Here is a 21,544-nt window from a genome sequence, read left to right as displayed (position 1 = left end):
CTATAAGTGGGATTCAAACACACGACAGTCTTGAATTTTTGAATCCGACGCCATTTTACGATTTTAGCTTTGCCTGCAAGTTTATTCATATAAAAGTTATTACGTATTTTATTAAGAATCTTACCTTGTCGTATGAAGACTTGGTTGACATCAAGCAGAATGTCACAACCTTCAATAATCATGCGCTCCACTGCTAAGTTCTTCCTCAAATTCTCGGTCTCGCTGACCTAGAGATATAAGAATTCAAAAATGTTTAATTGCTGCTGTAATATTAATTAAGCTAATTGCTGAAATAAAACTTAAAAAACCTCAGATATTGCTACTGTTTTAGTTTTCACGATCTTTATGTAATTAACACTCTAAAAATGGAGAATGTTACTAGGTATGCCAAATCGCTTTAAATGTTGACTCAGTCAAGCCTGTACACGTACATGCAAACTAGTTTTTGTTTTAGTCAAAAATACAAGCAAGTAGTTTTGATTTTACAAGCATTCAAAGTTTCGAGAAATGTCGAGTCCCGCTAACAGCGTGACGTCATATTACACCGCGCCGCACGGGCCGCGTCCTGCTTAATATCAAGTCTGCAGCCGTAGATGTAATAGCTTATGCAGTATTTTGATGTGTTTTCGTCTGCTTATTACATTTACAGTGTAATAATAGTAAATATTATTATAAAGGACTGTGTGAGCCAGACTTAGCGTAATGTACAATGACGTCACACGTCACCGTGCGGTTTCAACTTGTTTTACTTATAAATCGGAAACTAATTGACATATCAATTCTTTCACTAGTATTTTTTATTTTTAACAGAGTATATGGAGTGCTAATAATCAACATTTGTTAACATTCTCCATTATTTGGTTATTTAAACGATACCCGTCCAATGCCAAGTCACAAGTACAATAACACAAATTGGAGTACTATCACGAAGACCCAGTGCAATGGACACTCGGGCGATCGAAGCACAATAGTAATCGTTGGCGTTGCGCCTACCAATTCGTTCCAGGCTGGCCTCTAAGAAGAAGAAAAAATGTTCAGTTATGTGGCACCTACACCTGTATAAAGGTAAATGTGTAAGAGTGTATACCTCGTCGTGCATCTGCCGCGAGAGTTCCTCGAGCTGTGCGCGCGCGTGCTGCAGCGAGCGACGCTCCACGTGGTCGTGCGGCGTGTGTGCTAGCAGCTCGTGTAGTGTTATTATGTAGCGCGGAATCTGAATACACCACGAAGTTATTTGACATTGAAGGTGATAATGACCCAGTAACCTCCGGTTTCTGAGGTACATTTAGCCGTAGGTTTATACGTAGGTTAGGTTTTACCATATTGAATAGATAAACTACCGCTTAATATATCTCAGAAACCGGGGGTAAATTGTTATATTTTATGAAACACTAACTGCCCGCCCCGGCTGCCCCTGTTTAAAAGGTTATTTGACAAAAATCCTTTATACCTTTTACACATAAACGTTCTTCTTGAACCATCCTATCTATTAAAAAAACTGCAATAAAATACGTCGCGTAGGTTTAAAGATCTAAGCATACAAGCATACAGATATAAGGACAGACGTGGGAAGCGACTTTGCTTTAGACGTTTAAGTGATATAAATTACGACAAATTGCAGTAGAATGTGAGTTTTCCCTAACTTGATAAAAATATACTTACTCTCCCTCTACGCCAACAATATTGTATACTTCCGTCTAGATATCAGGCTAGTTACTCTTCTTATTATTAAAACTAAACCATGATCTTGTTATAAAGATGTTTACTGTATCAAACTATCAACAACTTTCATGAACTAATTAACGAGTTGTTAGCTTGTTAATGACGAATAAATACTAAAGATCTCTTCAATTTTATTTGCCGCATAAAAGTATTCCTGACGCAAAATACGTCAATGATACAGCAAGAAATTTAAGCGATATTTAAAGACTAAAGTTTTACTACTTGGCTTCAAGAAATATGCTGGAATGTAAAGTTGAAAAACTATTCCAATAATTAAATAGCGATGAACCAAACGCGATGACTCGGAAACAAAAAACCGGACAACTGCGAGTCGGACTCACACACAAAGGGTTCCGTACCATCATAATAAAAAAAATATGAAAGAAACACGTTTATTGTATGGAGACACCCCCAACATTGTATTTGTTGCTATAGCGTCAACGAATATACATTATTTGTGAAAATTTCAGCTCTCTAGTTATCACAGTTTATCAGACACAGCCTGGAGACAGACAGACAGACAGACAGCGGAGACTTAGTAATAGGGTCCCGTTTTACCATTTGGGTACGGAATCCTAAAAAACGACATCAAATACTTCCCAAATTTATGTAACGACAGTTAAAAACTTACTTTTATTTCACTTCCAATTTTAATGATATACTGCTAAAATGCATGATGTAAAATGTTGACATGGACATGCAATGTGACAAAGTTTTATAGCTAGTTGTATGAATCATGAACTGTTTCAACAAAACTAATATAACTTTTAAACGTTCGCGTTGTATGCCTGTATGATTAATGTGTTACACAGGTCCGAATCTCAAGAGACGGTAAGTTCATACCAGCGAAGGTAATAATGTAAATCATTGCGTCGTTATCACATACACTTTTCATGTGGTACTAAGGACATAACTTTACAACCTGAAATACCGTATGTATATGAAGATGTCTTTCAGGAATTAAATAGAAGAAGAAAATAGAATTAAAAGATTACAGGCAACTTTAGCTGCGAAGGTTTACAGAGCTGATTGAGTAATATGTGTCTAAGATGAATAAATTAAGAAAACATGGACACAGATAATTATAATAGGTAATGTGTCACTCGATTACATAGACCTTACACTTCCATCGATGGAATATTATTATTTATACCTCATGTATGCTTAATATTGGCATGTTATATTTGTTAACCACCACCAAGTACCACATTTTCTGTGAATAAAATTTAAATTATAATTTTAATTTGAACGAAAGTCTGTTTACGTTTACGGCTAAACCAGCACACATATTTTAATTTTCAAGAAATTAAACTCCTAGATAATTAAACACAAACATCTAACAACATCTCCTTGCAATGATAAATCAAACTGAAAACAGCTGAAATAATGACACAAATAAACACTTAAACACCAAAATTACCTGATGCATCGGATAAGTCAAGAAAGTCTCAAGACTCCTGCTCTGGCAAGCCGGCTTGCTCTCCAGCCTCGCCAGGAGCTGTGCAAACGGCTGCGTCTGTTTGCACTCAGTGAGGACCTGCAGCGAGTAGTGGTGGTTCCTCACGTACTCCTGGTAGATGGTGAGCATCGGCAGCAGCATGTCGAATAGGTCTCCTGTATGTAAGTGCACTACTAAGTGTAACTTGTTTGTACGATTTAAGCTTGGATGGAAATGGTCACGTATTTGCCATTTGTGATTTAGGGTCAGCTTAGTAATATTATAGTAATAGTGCATTGTGGCTTTGATGTTTTAACAAGTGAAGAAATAGAGCATTTTTTTATATTGAGCGATATTAACATACGATGTACTGCTTTAACTTTAAATCGAATTGTAAACCTGTATATAATTTCAAATCTCTATATGGAAAGCAAGCATAAAAACGATTTAAAAGACAAAAACTTTATATTGGAAAAAAATATTATAATTAGATTTTAATAGCTGAATTGAAGTCAAGTAAAATAGTAATTTGTGTTGTTTAAAAACTCACCTAAGACGAGTGTGGGCCAAGACTCCATGCGCGAGGTGAGACCTTTGAAGAAGATCTGATGAAGGAACAGCACGGTCTCACTGTTCAGGAAGATGGAGTTCACGTCCTCGTGGGTGCAGGGAGGCTTCTTTGAGCTGGCTGCCATTTTGAATGGCCGGAGGAAGCAAGTCACCTAATGAAAAAAATAACAAATCATCAGTCAGCACGCTGTTTTCAAAATATTCTTGAACTGAGTTAGGCATTGTGGACATATAAAAATGAAAACCCACAAAACCGATTTAGAGATGAGCTTTCGTTTTGGAATAATGACGTCATCACTGCCAGGGTTTATAATTTGTCATAATATGTTTAAAATATGAGTAAGTTACGATACAACTATGTTCAAAATCTGTTGAATGTGAATTCTGAAATGAAAACATTGTGTAGTGATTATGTTCTCCATAGTTACCAATATCTCCATCTGCTCAAGATATTCCTCTTCAGCCTCGACCATCTTGAAGACAAGGCTGTTCCTCTTGCGCATGCTCTCCGCGTGAGGACTCTTGATGTACTCGTCCACGATCTGCTTCCAGCGGCGGCGGCACAGCCAGCCGCGGAAGAAACTCTGACAAGACGATATTTTTTTTAATTAATCATGTCCAATGTTAAACAATTAACACGTTCCCAGCGACACTTCTTTTGCTATACTTTCCATTAACTGCGGTTCAAGGCGTTTTGAACCATGTCCTAAGCCAGCCTTTCTTTCTTGCTGCCTTCTTCTGCTTCTTTCTAATAGCCAGTAGCAGTCGATATGATTAAGGGCAAAAGCTGGACATCTGAGGCATCTTACCTAATCCTATCTATGTTGAAATAATTTTATTTATATAATTTATTTTTACCAAAAAAATATAACTGTCGGGTTTATAAGCAAGCAAGACAAGTTATAGTGGCAAGTAAAGTCAATGATTTCTTTTAAAATATACCATCTTTGCAAGACATTCTAAAAATAAATGGGTAAAATTAAATGTCTGAAAATCGAAATAATTTTTGAGCTATCAACGAATTCAATAACATATTTAAGAACAAAATAGCACGTTACTAAGTTATTTATGATGATGACATAAGAATTGAGTGGCCGGTGCTCGCTGTAAGGCTTCTATGAATAACTGAGTGTATTATAGACTGTATAAGTGTACTATATAGTACGAGTAACATTGTACAACGAGATAGCTCACGGACACGGGCTCCGTAACGGCTATAAATACTTATCTCTTGATGTTAATCGCTACTTGTTCAAGTAGCTTATTTATAGATGAGACTTTGTTAGATGTACGTAAATCTTTTTATTTTACATAAGATACAAAATTAGAATAGAAAATTAATTATGCTTTTTACCCTAATAAAGCGACCATTACACACTACCATGTTTGAAAAATGTTATACTCGAAGGTGAAGGCAGTGGTATACACCCAAAGGCGCTATTTTTAATTTTCGCATAAGATGCGAACCTCTAACCGTACACCAGGCGTATTTTACCAAACTACAGTATCTCAGTACTATACCAAAAACCGACAACCGGCTAGCTTTCATAAAATTGATGACAAGCAGTTCAGCGCCTCTAGCGGGCGTGGTAGAATCTTTTTTTGCAGTACATTTTAAATGATATACTCTTATCCAACTCTCGAAACTCGAAACTACCGACAAGACGGAATCACACTAAAAGTATATTAAATATTACCTGAACTTTCTTGATCTTCCTCAGTTCAGCAGGGTCAATTTCAGGTGAGTGACTTGGAGACGAGCTGGAGGTAGACGCGGCGCGTGTTGGCGCCTCGTGCTCCTTCTTGTAGGTGCATAACTGCGATAGAATCAATCTTTGAGTCGAGAGAAACACACCAACTACTTTCAAATGGAAGGACTTAATGTTTTCAAACGAGCATAGTTTTGTTCAGAAACAGGTGCATTTCAATTTACTACTTCCATTAAAACATTGAATAATGCAAATGCTTCGGTATCTATACTAATCTATACTAATATAATAAAACTGAAGAGTTTGTTTGTTTGTTTGTTTGAACGCGCTAATCTCAGGAACTACTGGTCCGATTTAAAAATTCTTTCAGTGTTAGATAGCCCATTTATCGAGGAAGGTTATAGGCTATATAACATCACGCTACGGTCATTAGGAGCGGAGTAGCAACGAAAAATGTTACAAAAACGGGGAAAATTTTGACCCATTCTCTTAGGTGACGCAAGCGAAGTTGCGCGGGTCAGCTAGTAATAAATACAGTTGAATACGGAGATTGTAGTTGCCTGCAAGTGACTTTTATCTGAAATAAAGTGATTTATATTGAATTTTCAGTTAAAGAGTTTAAATCTTCCCAATACATTGTTCTAACATTACATTCATCAAAACCAGACAACAGTTTGATGTATCTTTCTATTTTATCTATTAACTTACCTCAGTCCTAAGCTTCTTAACTTCATTAGTGAGTTCATCGCACTGCTGCGCGTACTGCCAGCGTGATGTCCTCTCACTCTCCACCACCTGGAGCAGGTGCAGCTGCTTCTGTTCCAGCTCTTCCTTCTGCAGCAGGAGCTTGTTGAAGCTAGCCAACAAAATGTATCATCAAATATTTGTTTGAACACAAATCACTTCTTTCAAACTTTCGGGATTACATTTGCAGTTTAAAATAAATTTAATCCATTACTGTCCCACTGCTGGGCAAGGGTCTCTTCCCGTAATGAGGGAGGGGTTAGGCCTTGAGTCCGCCACGCTGGCCAAGTGCGGGTTGGGGACTTGTTTTGACAGTTTAAAAAAAAGCAAAAAAGTTCATTAAGATTGATAAAGACAACTGATTTATTTCAAACTCCCCACTTCTCAAACTATTTCAAACTCTCCACTTGTATGAATTTTCTGTGACAAAAAGTAGCGTTTGTTCTTCAAGATTGCATCGCAAAATAATATTCAAAAGTGTTTTCCAGTTTATCCTTAATAGCAACAAAGAAGTTCCTATTATATTAGTAAGTACTGTCAGCATTCAAGAGCTGTTTTTATATAAACCAAATGAGAAACGTTCGAGAGAGAGTAGATTTATTCATAAATCATTGCACACAGGTCCCATTAAAAATTACTAAGTACTAACTTTGAAAGGTTAGCCAGTCAATTAGTCGACTACATAAAACACAATATAATAAATGCTACAGTAAAGTTTATTTCACAAAGTTTCATAATGTCAACGCACAGTACCTAAGCGTCGCTTTATCTAGTTTTCATATTTTGTTCCGCTCGCGCGAGTGTGGGTAGACATTTCCGAGCACTATTTCCCCGTTGTACCATTTCCCGAATGCGCGAATAAAATACGAAATACACTGCAATTTCTAGCTTTAAAGTTCAGCTAGCTAATAAAATATGCTGATGTGAATTTTCTTTTATATGCTTTTAAAATTATGTCTTTATTTTTTTATATTTGCAGATTTTATGTGTTAAAGCAATCTATGACGGATACTTAGGAGCGCCTAAAACACGTGTAATTCATGACCATGAGACCTTACTACCTCCACGCGTCCACATATAAATAAAAAACAATGCTACAAAATAACTAATATTTTTTAATTTATATTTTGTATGCATTATAAATATGTTTTAGTTTGAAAATCTTCTATGACTTGTAAATATTCTGGTGTAAATAATAACTTATCAGTGAAACGTTCACGTTGCCAAAGAAAAGATCTGTGAATAATACGTGCAAAATATTATTTTTACATAAAAGATATATACGACAGCAATTTAAACTCTTGCATCCAATATTCCATACCATAAATCCCATTTCCCTAGCACCGCTTATATTTAAATTCGTGTGGGCTAATCCACATCGCAAATAAATTACGTTGGTAAAATGCAGTTACTGGGAAAGTGGAGTAGAAAATTTCAGGGAAAAATATCATCCGATACGAGTATATTGAATTACAAACTAGGATCGATCGAGTAACGAGCTTAGCTTTGCTCTTCAAATTGTACAGCGTCGGGTTATCGTATGGGCTCAAGCTTCTAATTTAGTTACAAAACTTCGTTATGTGTTGGCCTTTCTCTCATATTACCTGCAAAACTGATGCATGTTTGGATATACTGTTTTGATGCATGCAAACGTGGCTAAATGGTAGTTAGGGACTGCGGCCTTGTAATTAACTACAATTCGGCGGTCGTCAGTTTGATTTCTGCACTACTGATGTGAACTCATTCCAAGTGCAAGTTTTCGAGCTTAGCTAGAGAGTGTGTTTACTAATTAATCAATCTCATAAAAAAATATTCTCAGCATAAATTAAAATCCCTTAAATCTAAACAACATGATAAAAGTATTTTGCAAATTTAAATAGGTGGGTAGGCATTCGGTATCGGAAACTTTTCATTAAGGCTTTGTTTCAATACCACCTGTAAATGGTCGTAAATTCCCATTAGAATTGTAAACAAACCTGAAAGCAAACTAAATTTATATTTATTAGGCGAAATGTCCCATCACGTCCGAGGCATTAGTATAAAGTTCGCGCCAAAAATACCGGGCGGCCATTTTAATTAATAATAACAGTAGAATCGCGGCAACAATCTCGTTGACGAATAGCTTGTACGACACGATTTAATTACCACGACGTTTTTGTTTGTCCGCTGTACGTGGGTTATTAGATATTTATTTATTCATTCATTTTATTCTAGTTAAGCCTGAATGGGGAGCTGTGATAGAGTATTTCGTGACTAGATAAGTAATAAGATTTTATTGTCATCTTACTATTTGTAATATTTAGAAGTACTCAAATATAACGTTTTTGCATTATCGGCACAAAACCAATCACCTTTGATGCAGTTTAATTTTAGACGAAGCTTATTGAGGACCGTTGTTGGAAAAATATGAAATACTAGCTGACCCGCGCAACTTCGCTTGCGTCACATAAGAGAGAATGGGTCATAATTTTCCCCGTTTTTGTAACATTTTTTACTGGTACTCTGCTTCTATTGGTCGTAGCTTGATGATATATAACCTATAGCCTTCCTCGATAAACGGGCTATCTAACATTGAAATAATTTTTCAAATCGGACCCTTAATTTTTAGCTTTATAATATATATCAGCTTAGCCTTTCTTCCAACTATGTTAGAGTCGGCTTCCAGTCTCACCGGATGCAGCTGAATACCAGTGTTTTACATGGAGCGACTGCCTATCTGACCTCCACAACCCAGTTACCGGGGATAACACGATACCCTTCGGTAAGACTGGTTGTCAGACTTTCAAGCTTCTGACTGCTGTTAACGACTGACAAAGATCTTCGAAATTGACAGCCGGGACCCACAATTTAACGTGCCTTCCGAAACACGGAGGAACTCGATATGTATAAGATGGTCACCCATCCACAAATCAACCTCGGCAAGCATGGCTTAACCTCAGAGATCGATCCGCGCGGCTGTTGTTAACTAAGCCACGAGCTCCTGTTGCTCACGAATTTTTAGCTTTATAATAGTATAGATTATTTGTGCGATCCACAAATAATTGTTTTGTGTCTGGTTTTATAATATTAGTAGGATCTGACTACCAAATTTCATCAAAGTTTTTCAATAGTTCTTGTGTGAAGGTAGTTTGGAAGAAACAATCATGAGGAATGACATGTCCGACAGTTGTTTAACACAGCTCGTTAAAGAATGTTGCATTGAAGATAATAAAAACTTTGTATGATACGTTTGTGGGGTTTTCTCTAAAACTACTGAATTATTTCACGATTTTTTTTATTAATATAAAGCTTAATTATTCCTTAACAACAAAATATGCTTTATTCACGAAAAATATTCTCAAAATTATTTATATCTCTTAATATAACGAAGTCGCGCTAAGGCATATCCGCCATTAAAACAGTTGCCATGACAACGGATTTTTGTTATTTCAATGTCATTATTGTTGATTATTCGCGACTTCTTGACTTCACTTGAATTTTCCCGGGAAATGCGTCATTTTCACGTGGTAAAAAGTAGCCTATGTCCTTTCTCGGGTATCAAAATATCTCCATAGCAAATTTCAAGAAAATTGGTTCAGTAGTTTAGGCGTGATTGAGTAGCAGACAGACAGACAGACAGACAGACAGACAGAGTTACTTTCGAATTTATAATATTAAATAAGTATGGATTGGCCCCAGGTGCTGTTAATTAAACAAACCACACCAAGAAATATATGAGAAATATAAATATGATTTGTACCTATCTGTGGAAAATATGACATAACACGTATCCCCACGGGAGTGAATAATTAATTACTTATTTAATTGGCTCCAGCGGTTCAACATCGACAACAAAATCCACGTCAGTGCAGTTCGAAATTGACGTGCAGCAAATTGAACTGACAATGAAAATGGATCAATAAATGGTTTAAATATTTACATGATGCTATATTCCACTTTCCCGGTAAAAATGTAAAAGAATTCTTTTGTAATGTAGCTCAAAGGACGTGCTGGGAGCAGTCAAAGAGCTGGCCGGTAAAAGCGATCGTAAAAAGTGGAAAAAGAACTGGATGTACCCCCTTTGTGCCTAGACTTATCACGTCAGAGTCTATGTGATCTATGTTCACGAATATAAATGACATTGGACATTTTTCAAAGCAAGATTTGCATGACTGAATTGCCTTTGAATTGTTTGTAAGTTCATCAAACATTTTAATCAGGCGAAAAGTTAGAGTCTTTCTGAAAGTCGAAAACATTTTCTTTTTCCGTATGCATAAAAAAGTTATGAAAATAAATAATATTTTCTTATCATAGTTACGCACAAGATAGCAGGGAAATATTCGAAAGGTCATAGGCCGCACGAGATCTCCTTACGGCGCAATGACCACCTTTGCAAAAGTTTCGACGCCTACATCAGTAGTTAACGAAAGGACAATAAAAAACTAAGCAGTCTATTTATAAAGCAAGATGCATCGTCCTGCAAAATGTAATAAAAAATATTTTCTAAAATAAAGATGTGAGCCATTAGGATGGTATTAAATGTCGAGGTGGCCTCGACCCCGTCACCATGGCAACGTACTCTCCCGTTTCAGCTCATACGCTTATTAGAGCAGTGTATCACATTGGATATTAGCCGACGCATCATCACAGTGTCCATTGTTTGTGCAGTCCGACGTAGTTAGTATACATTGAGCACTGCTGTATTGACGTGGGCAATGAAATGACGCAGTTCATAATACATAATTATTCGCTGTTATTTAAGCTACTGTAGGCGTGACTGCACCGGACAAATCAAATATTAATATCACAGAATATTTAACTATTCCGATGTTACAATAAATACGTTCTTTACAAGAGGTAAATTATAAAATAGAGCTGAAGTTCAACTTTTATAAAATACTATAAAGGCTATCTTTGCTTAAATATGTACGTTAAAGCTACTTAGAATTAACTTAATCCCTCTATCTGAAAGTTCAACCAAAATCAATATCTGTACAAAGCGAAACTGACAAACTACTTCATTACTAAAACAAGGAAGCATTAGACGCATTAATCATGCATCAAGATCTTCGTACAAAGACATTAGAAGCCGACCTTCGCCGACCAGCGCCGACGAACGCCGAACCTTACCAAGATTGGGCGAGTCTGAAGCCAGCCAAAGTTACAGCGGTCCTTTGAATTATTCAGTGCCTTTTATTATTAAAGTTCCGCTGAATTATTTGGCCGCAAGCCTTTGCGACTCAATGATAAAATTAAAATTCTATGAAACAGCCACACGGGTAAATAAGGCTTGTTCAAAGTTGGACGTTTTCGAGGTTTCGTTACCGCGAAGTCGTAAAATTTTCCTGTCCAAGTAAGTAAATAATATCGTCATTTTTAGTATGATAGCTCTGTACAAACAATAATGATATTTTTTTCTCATTTATCTTCGCAAGTCGTCCAGCCTCCATGAATTCTCTGCTGAGCTATCTGTTTAACCAACAATAGGAAGAATAATGAAGCTCATTTGAGACAACATATAAAAACTGCGAGATGCACATAAAGAGTTTTCCCTTGTATGAAAATGTGCCAGTTTTCTAATATACAAAGACATGAAATAGTTACACACTTTGTCTGAGCTTGCACACCCATTTTCATCAGTAAAAACTAAACGCCCAAATATTATCTTATCCTGCTGCAAATCAATATGTAATGTATCTCTATAATCATAACCAATAACACATCATCTATTACGATAAGTTCTAAAAACCATCTCTCAAATATACTCTCGTCACAAAGAGACTCAAGAACATCCCAATAAAAAGGTTGAATAATTTCTTCCTTGTATCTCGGGCTAATCAACAGGTAGGTACAAAATCAATGGAGCGTTAATGTTTGAGTGTGTACGCAAAGACAAGGGATAGCCGGGGCTGAACACCGACTGGGTCAGGGCCGCCATATGTAGTACACGTGTCCTTGTCACTTTACGCAACGACTACTCATATTTTGGTTTCGATTTGTTAATAAATATTATATTTAGGTAATATTTGATGGGTTTTCTAGAGAAGAAGAATGAAAAATTGGTGAATTATTGTTTAAAAATGTAAAGGGAAGAGGTGTTTGATTTTTTTATAATAAAAGTTTGTAAAATAAGTAGACTCATTTAATAGAGTTAAAGCACTTGTTTGGTTTGGTTTAAATAGCATATCAAAGAGAATTTTGCAGGCAGGTACTTGTTTTCGATTTACGCATAAACAAGAAATAATATATATAGGATCTGTATCGCAATTCTTTAGAACTATCGACAACCAGCTAAATATCGAAAAATTGTGTATGAAAATCTGATCAGCGCCTCTAAAGGGCGCCATATGAACAATCAACTAGTTTAACAGTAAATACATTAAAAAAAACGATTTTTGGTAGCACTGGCTGCTGAGAATCGCTCTTCTGGAAAGTCTAGGCATATTGCTTAGTTACTTTTAAAATACTAAATTAATGCATGACATAGTCCTAACATAGTCTACCTGTATACGACACTCATAAGGCTCTTTTACAAATATAAAACTATGTTACCGCTGCAGTAGGTATTACACAATAATATAATAGCAGAACTTCAATCAAATGAAAGCCGCTGCAAATATAAAGCCGAGCCAAGGTAACTTGTAAAACGTACTCAATTTAATAAAACTATAACAGATACTCGTACAACAGATGAAGGAAAACAGAAACTACTCTCATCTCTCTCATATTTCATTTACTTTTCTATTCAAGTGCTTGTGATTTTTCTTTATAATTTTCTTTTTTTCGCTTTTTTTATATTCTCTGCAGTCATTAGGTAATTTTTCATTTCTTGATAGGGATGCCTTCTCAGTAGGTAGAAAGGTTACTAAGTATATCAAGTTTATCCAGTCATACCCATGAAAAGATGAAAACAATGAATCGAATGACTCTAATTTAAGTGAGATTAATTAATATTAGTTAAATGAGAATTAATAAATAAAATAAGATATGAAAAAAATCAAAGAGTAAAAAAAAACAAAAACACCGTTTTTATTTTGTTGTCTGTTCATTGCTTCACGGTATTTATATAAAAATATAATAAAATATGAGTATCTAACTCATTTTCAGATGAAATATTTAGTTCGATCTGCATGAATTTCTGAATATTTCCTAGGAGAAACCATGGAACCGACGCAAACAAAGTTATAGCTAGAAATAAGTAGTCTCCTCATATTACTTCACTTAGTTTTCAGTTTGTATGCATTTAGAATTCCCTTTGAAGATTTAAAAATGCATAAAGGTTAGACCGTTTACCTGTTACAGGATATCGAACGGTTCTAATATGCACGTCAGTATAACTACCCACAACTAGTATAGCGTAGAGAATATTCAACAAGATATTATTCTGCTACGGCTGTGGGAAGGAACGCTTGTTAGGTTTTCGTAGGAAAATCGTAAGTAGGTAGATGATATTTTAAAAGAACTACGGCTGATTGTGAAATTGTTCCGGCTCAAATAATTTTATATCGACTTTTTTCCGTTTTTGCTGATCTTTCATATACACGTTTTTATCCCCTACGGGGGCGAATTTCCGAAAATCCTCTCTTAGTGCTCCTCTACACTTCCTTAACGTTACTTTAAAAGAATCGTCTTACCAAATTACAACCCCAGTAGTTTCAGCTGCGCGTTGTGCATCAGTCTGTTAGTCACTCAGTAAGGGAGGAGTTTTATACGTATTGATAAACAAATAAATATTATTGGACTACTAACTCATCTAAAGCTCTGTCATTTAACCAATAGACAGACATGTCGGGAGGGAACGCGATAATAAGATACGAGTATACACAGACCATATCGGTGATATTCATCGCACCGCAATGGTAAATAGTGGGTAGGTATATGAATGTAGCAATAAAAGTTTGTAGGGTGCAAGTCTCTCATTACCTATCGTCATGAGAATACGAGTGATTTAATGCAAGCATGTACTTTAACTGATTAATAGTTGGATAGACTATCCAACACTTATCTGCACTTAATAAAAACGATGGATTCTGTAGCGTCTATTCGTCCGCTTGGAAACAAGGCATTATTATATGTTCGAATCAGACTATCTGGCAGATATCTGTACATTATGACACTGCAGATACCGCGATTTGACGTGCATCTTGTGCCCATGTACACCAATCATATTTTTTAAATGTATTAATCTCCTAAAGAGTAGAACAAAACATGTAAATACTAGGCAGTTCACTAGTATATATGTACTGTCACGGACTTTGTAAGTAGGCGATGTTTAGGTCAGGGTGACGCGCTGCCGTACGAGGTACTTGTTGAATAGCAGCCTGAGTGGCTATCTGTATTATGTTTTACTTACATAGACTAAGTATTACTACGTTGTTTGACTTTAAGGTTATGATAGAACTAATGGTAAACTATCAGGTCACATACTTAGAAAAGATAAAGAGGTTTTGAAAAAAGATCTTGATATTTTTTGTTAGACATTTGCGAGTTAACTTACGACGACGGGCTGGTAACTTGGTAGAAATGACAAGCAAAATCGTGATAAGGCGCACGTGTCCGAATCATATGCATGTAGCGCGTTTGTTTAAGGCATATTACGGTATTTAATCCTTAGATTTTTTTATCTAGGCAAGATGTATGTGTGTAGATCTCGATTACAAATGTCTTTCTCATATATCATCTAAACACGTATTATATTTTTAGTGCCTAGGTAGAATAGAGATTGCGAACTGATAAGCTATTCAACATAAGTAGAGGTACATTAAACACTTCACCAAAATCTTTACCGTTGCCCTACTTCAAAACCAAAATGAAAATCTTTTGAAATCACTACATAGTATAAAACAAAGTCGCCCATTTTGTCTGTAGTCCCTTCGTATGCATAAAACTTTAAAACTACGCAACGGATTTTGATGCGGTTTTCACTAATAGAAAGAGTATTTTCTCCGACAGGTTTTTATATATAATTGAAATACATTGAAACTATATTAGCTGAGTTATAGCGATTTATATCCAAGAAGTCAGAAAAAAAATCTAATTGAAGATTGCATTTGTGCGTGCGCCGCTTATACCGTTGGATACAAGTAAGAACAATGTATAGCAAAAACATTGGTCTTTATTAGTTCTACAAAAAAGTCCGCGATGACATATATCCAGCTTTTTTATTTAAGTCACAAAAACTACTTTTCTGTATTAAAAAAACATTTAATTCGTTGGGTGATGTTTAACTGGTGATATAACCAATAATACAGATATCCTTATCAAAATAAGTAAGTTCATCATCACGAGCATTTAATTTAGATTATTTTTGCAGTTTACAGTGTGTTATTTAGACATATAGTTTAGGAGATATCACGATATTAGTATTGCGGCACGGTACGGGCCGGCCGCGGCGGCGGGGGCAGCGTCCCTATAAATAGCGCGTCGGCGGCAGCGGCTCCCCATTAGAACTTTGAAATTGGAAGCGATCGGACGCGTTTATTTAAAAAATAGTAAAAAAAAGTCCATAAGGAATATAAAAGATACAAAAAGTACTAAATCAAAAATTAAAATAGATAGTGTACCTACATAAATAAAGTACAATCTAATACATAAAAAAGGTAAAGAAAAAAAATAAAAGGAAAATAAAAAAAAAATAACATGTATATCTACCTACAGGTAGTTTTTAATTGTAGATAGTCTTTAATTTTAAATATATGGGAAACCTTTCTCATCGTTAAAATGAAAATGTATGTATACCTTATATTATATTTAAAAAAATGTAGACAAAGTTAATCTTCTAAAAATAAATGTAAATAAAAAATAAGTAAAAGTAATAAAATGTAGAATGTAAATAATTTAAAAAGTAAACAAGAAAATAATAGTTAGATGTATATAACAAAAGTAGGTAAGTACATAAAAAAAAAAACAAAAAATATAGAAAAACGGTACATAAAAAATAAATAATATTAAAAAGTAGGTACTACGACTTTGATCTATACATATAAGACAAAAAAAAATCTGTACATTACTTAAATATTTTTTCCAAAAACTGATAGGGGGGGCGATCAAAGAAGAGTCACAGAAACCAAAAAACATTTTAATATTTTAAACGCGGTTAAGGGAAAGAGAAGTTATTGTGAATTGAAAATTAGTATCCAATATGTGTTGGTGCGTTGACTGTATTTGTCGAAGTAGCGGGATACACGCAAACGAAGTTGCGCGGGTCAGCTAGTGTTCTATAAAACATTACCTAAATAAATTAGTTGGAGCCTAGCTAGCTATTAGCATAATTACTTATAATAAGCTCGTATATAACATATTTCAGGCGTGATTTGCGAACAATTATAATAATTTTGAATTGTTAATTAGTTTGTTACAATTCCAGAATACTTATTTGTATAGCAGTAAATATTGCAATGTTTACGTTAAATATATCGTTATGACTTTCTTTCAAAATTTATTTCTATTCAAACCCTTGGTCTCTATCAGAAACTAAGGTGATTATATTATTATAGACAATTATGTGGAAATCAAAGGTTTTCAATTTATTATCGAAATAGTGTCAAACGTTTGACACTCCTAGCTTCCAGTCTCACACATGCAATTTATTTTTCACAATCTCTTTCTTTATCATCAAAGAAAGAGATGACTATTATTTTTTAAAACACACTTAAGTTCGAGAAGACATCATTTAGGATTGAATCCTCCACCACTTATACGAAAAACGAATGATTGAACCACTTAGACATCACAAAATCTACCAAAAATATTCACAACAAACTACCTATTTATTCCATGACACGAGTAACACGAAACAACAATGAAATGGATTAATTTGCAGACATTAATTATTGTGGAGCATGCCAATCAATCCATGCGGTTGAACAATAATGTTGCGGTCGTAACATTATGTTTACATAAACATATAACACATTATAATATGTTGTTTATTGTTATACATAATAATGCCTGCCGATCCGGCTACGGCGGTCAGTTTTATTGAGATTGGCCTATGATGCAGGACTTTGTTTATAGTGTCCAAGGGTATGCACAATACACAGGTACATTCTCTATTCCTTAACTCTCATAACCCGGTGGGATGGAAAACCGACACGACCGGTAAGAGGTCAGGCGCAGGACCGACGGCTTTACATGCTCTCAGAGGCACGGAGGTCAACTTCCTAACTTCGGGCAATCTCTAAGAAAATCTCAGACAAGACTTTTTGGCCCGACCCAGGATTCGAACCCGAGACCTCTCACACGGTAGTTGCATACACTACCGACCGCGCCACAGTGGTAGTCCTTCAATTTCAAGCAATTAGGTACATTGTTATACATACTGAAGCTTGTACCGACACACCTGAAATTGAAAATGTATTTCAGCTGAATGAAGTTTTAATTATCTGCTCAGCATATGAGATGTGTTTTCTGTTAATACGCAAATTTAAAATGAGTTTTAAATTAAGTACAGTGCATGTTTTTAATTTGTGTCCGCAGATTACAAACGCTTTTAGCAAATGAATAAAATAATTACAGATTGCAAAATTTAATGTTTAACTATAGAACCGATTCTAGAAAATATGTTTACTACGCTAACCTTAAAATTAGGTAGGTATGTTCTTGATTAGCATACAACAACATACATACTATTTCATAACACGAAATAGTCGGTAACTTACGGAAAATCTTTCCACTATAAAAACAAAATTCGCAGCAATAGAAACTTTATTTTTTAGTACCAAACTATAGTATTCTCCAGAGTTTAATATCTTAGAAAGAAATGCGAATTTAAGCTCCTTATTACATTACCACCTCGACGCTCTAATAACTGTACAATGCGCTTACTAGGTAAAAAAGTACCGTAATAAAAGTGTAACAGGTAATTCAAAAATAAATTTTAACCCGCCGAGCAGCTCCCAGCAAACGGGTCAGGGTCATCGTGACCCCAATCTCATGGTAACCATGGAAACAAGAGGTAATGTTTGTAGAGCCTGTTTAAAAGTTTCAATTGAGTTCCACTTTTAAAGTAACAGGATCGAAAGGTCCCCGGCATATATTTGTAAATTTTACGAACCTTCAAAATTAGATGGAAATCGCATTTTTTTATGTAGACACTGAAATTTAAATTTCGGGTACAAGGAATTTATGCAAGAATTTTCGTATATTTTTGCAATAAAACCATTTAGAAAATTTTTTGCGTTAATTTTGTTTTTAAAAATAACAATCTAAGCATTTTTCTGTCCAGAAATACGGTTCGTATATAAAATATACTGGGTTAACGGTCGTAATACAGTCATGGATTGAAGAAAGAGTATATTTTTACGTAAAAATGTCATTAAAAAGCCTTCCTTGCTCAGTTCCGAAGGGTCATATGTCGTGTGGTGCCGGGAGCGGTTGCCGAGATTCAATCCCTCGCCTCCCACGGGACTCGTAAGTGGGATTGATGGGAAAAATGTGTCCAGAAACCGATTTAAGGGTTTGCCTCCAATTCCGACCGTTATCGATTAAATAAAATGGATTTACTGATTGATGATTCGCCTGCCGTTGCGGAAATTTGTAATGCTTTTGCTTTGATCTTTATACAATAAAAAATCAAATAGAATTACTGCTTTCGGTCACCAGTTTTTGTGAAGATACTTTCTGATCCGTAATTGGACTAACGTACTGGACTTATTTTGGGAGATGGATATCAGCAATTTGACAGCAATTTATTTTTTTAATTTTGTTTATGGATACAAAATTCTCCCTCATTTCGGAGGAGACCCTTGCCCTGCAGTGGAACAGTAATGAGTTAAAAAAAAAAACAAAAAAGAAATAGAATCAATTAAATTTCTTTATAAGTTAATCAATTCCTTTATATTTTTATTCATTCGTTGATAATGCACTGCTTGGTACAAACAACGTAGCGTGTGTCGTCGTGAAACTAAATCGTATAACAATACTATGACTAAACTTCCAAGCGTGTCAACTTGGCGAACATTGAACCTTAGCCTTCAGAAGCCACACACGTGCCTTGAAAGAAAGTTCATAGTAATAAAACAGAATATATTTTAATAACTGTCTCCGTAGCGCGGTCGGTAGAGTATCCGGCTACTGATAATGTGTTCAGTTCCCGGAGAGCCAAATTGTCATTTTTTTGACCATATTCGACTGGTGGCCATAAGTCAAACGTCAAAGTTTGGCGAGGGTGATTAACTTGTAAAACAATGTGTATTTTTTTAGAAAAAAAAAACAGTTACAAAAAAGTAATGGCGTTTGATTCTCAGGCCGGATGATTATTATTGGTAATTTCTTAACTTTTATAATTTTAAATTGTAGCCCGGAGTTGCTCGGTAAGTATGAATAGGCTTGCCCCCTATTACATGGGTCTAACATTGTTAATAGCGAAACGTAAGTGTATTTTATACGCCTAAGCTTACCTCCGGATAAAACAGGCGTAATATTACGTTTTACGAATTTAGTTATGTCACGTACGTATATTAAAATTATCTGTACATGACATAACTAAAATCAATTCTTTAAGCCAAGGTCTCGTATGACGGGTTGATTGTCATTAGGGATGTCACAAATGGTCATATCGCGTGTTCTCGTGACATGTACACTGTTTACTGATTCACTCACGGATGGGTATGCAGCCTTATTATAAATAGGGGACGCCAGCGAATTCGTCCACGTGAAAAGGTTACCCGTAGTAAAAAGTGAAAATTAGTTAATTTAAATTTTAATGTACCTATAACTTACATGTATTGTGTAGTAAATACTGTTAATGTAAGATGGTAAAAATAAATTTCAGTTCAATCAGTCAAAATCTAAAAAGATTTATACAAACTTTCATCCCCTTAATTTATCTCCTTGGGGGTGGAATAGCTCAAAATTCCTTCTTAGCTGATGCCTACGTCATAACATCTACCTGCATGCCAAATTTCAACCCGACCCGCCAAATGGTTTGGGCTGTGCGTTGATAGCACACTATGTCAGTCAGTCACCGTTTTTCAAAATAAATTGTAGCCTGTAATATGTTGTCTAGACTTAATAGCTATACAACAAAAAAGTTTCATTCAAATCCGTTCAGTATTTCCGGAGATTAGCGCTTTCTAACAGACATTTTTTTTTGGCGATTTCTTCTTTTACTTTCATAAACCCAGCCTCATTGACTATCTTATTATTTGTATATAGAAAAGATGTTAAACACTGAAAATTCAAGGAAATGCAATTAAATGCATACTTTGCTGCCTATTCAAGATTTTTTCTTTAACTTTCCTTGGTAGTCTTCTAAGAACATAGAAATGCTTTCATTTATTCTTTGAAAAGTAGAAGTATCGATTTACCTTCTATTTGACTAGGAAAATAAAGATGAATCGGAAGGTAAGTCTTTAATTGCGAGACGATATACCTAACATTAATTAACTCAGCTTCTTTATATTGATAAAAAAGTATACTCGTAGTTTAAAAGTAATACAGGCTGCGCCTATTGGAGTTGCCATAGTTATAAAATGTTGTTGTGATAAACTTGTAATATACCTATGTTTTTTATTTATTTTATACACTCTTCCCATAGAGGCACGTAGTGCATTATAATACTGTTTTCAGTGTGCGTTAAATGTCATCGTAAATCGTTAAAATAGTATGACATGCCCATTCCTCTTGTGGCAGTTATTCCCTGCTCTGATAACACTTCTATTGATTAGACAACAGGCTTTGCTTGGAAACTGTCCCAAACATGACCGAACAACTTGTAGGGACGGACATGTAACAGCACAGATGGCTAGAAACTGTCGGATAGAAACACGTAGCTACTATCTCTTCTTACGTTAAATATTTACACGTTCACTGCTCTATAATCTATACTAATATTATGAAGCTGAAGAGATTGCATGTTTGTTTGTTTGTTTGATTGTCTGTTTGTTTGAACGCGCTAATCTCAGGAACTACTGGTCTGATTTGACTTTCACTGTTAGATAGCCCATTTATCGAGAAAGGCTATAGGCTATATATCACCACGCTACGACCATTAGGAGCGGAGTAGTAACGAAAAATGTTACAAAAACGGGGAAAATTATGACCCATTCTCTCTTACGTGACGCAAGCGAAGTTGCGCGGGTCAGCTAGTAATTGATAATTGCTCTATCTGTTAGATTGTTACTCTTAAATGGTAAACAATTCAACACGTAGTTGAAGATGACTTGGGTGATACATTACATAAAAAAGTAAAAAGTTTTAGTTTACAAGTAGAAATATACGATATAAATCAATAAATTATATTAGGCATTTACAAGCTTAATTACTAGACTAGGCAGACTTGTTTCACTATAGAAATAAGGACGCATAAAAAGTAATCCTTGAACTCACGATCATACCAAACGTCATCCAAAACTAAGAGCTCAAACGGCACTGAAAAAAC

At 35.3% G+C, this 21,544-nt stretch overlaps 1 protein-coding gene across 2 annotated transcripts in view; it reads right to left on the bottom strand.

The window, feature by feature from the left end:
• Positions 1-21,544, bottom strand: part of LOC142978827 (ras-specific guanine nucleotide-releasing factor 1-like) — a 42,898-nt gene that overhangs the window by 10,343 nt on the left and 11,011 nt on the right. For both annotated transcript variants that reach the window (XM_076123413.1, XM_076123414.1), the window contains exons 6-12: positions 6,148-6,295; positions 5,428-5,547; positions 4,159-4,314; positions 3,711-3,882; positions 3,143-3,336; positions 1,088-1,213; positions 125-227 (exon numbers count right to left, since the gene is read on the bottom strand). In XM_076123413.1, the coding sequence (XP_075979528.1) occupies positions 125-227; positions 1,088-1,213; positions 3,143-3,336; positions 3,711-3,882; positions 4,159-4,314; positions 5,428-5,547; positions 6,148-6,295 (1,019 nt within the window). The remainder of the gene's footprint in view (positions 1-124; positions 228-1,087; positions 1,214-3,142; positions 3,337-3,710; positions 3,883-4,158; positions 4,315-5,427; positions 5,548-6,147; positions 6,296-21,544) is intronic.

The sequence above is a fragment of the Anticarsia gemmatalis genome, chromosome 15 (assembly GCF_050436995.1).
Source record: "Anticarsia gemmatalis isolate Benzon Research Colony breed Stoneville strain chromosome 15, ilAntGemm2 primary, whole genome shotgun sequence".
In the NCBI taxonomy this organism is placed as follows: Eukaryota; Metazoa; Arthropoda; class Insecta; order Lepidoptera; family Erebidae; genus Anticarsia; species Anticarsia gemmatalis.
The sequence above is the reverse complement of the archived record's forward strand: the minus strand, read 5'-3'. Positions and strand labels throughout refer to the sequence as shown.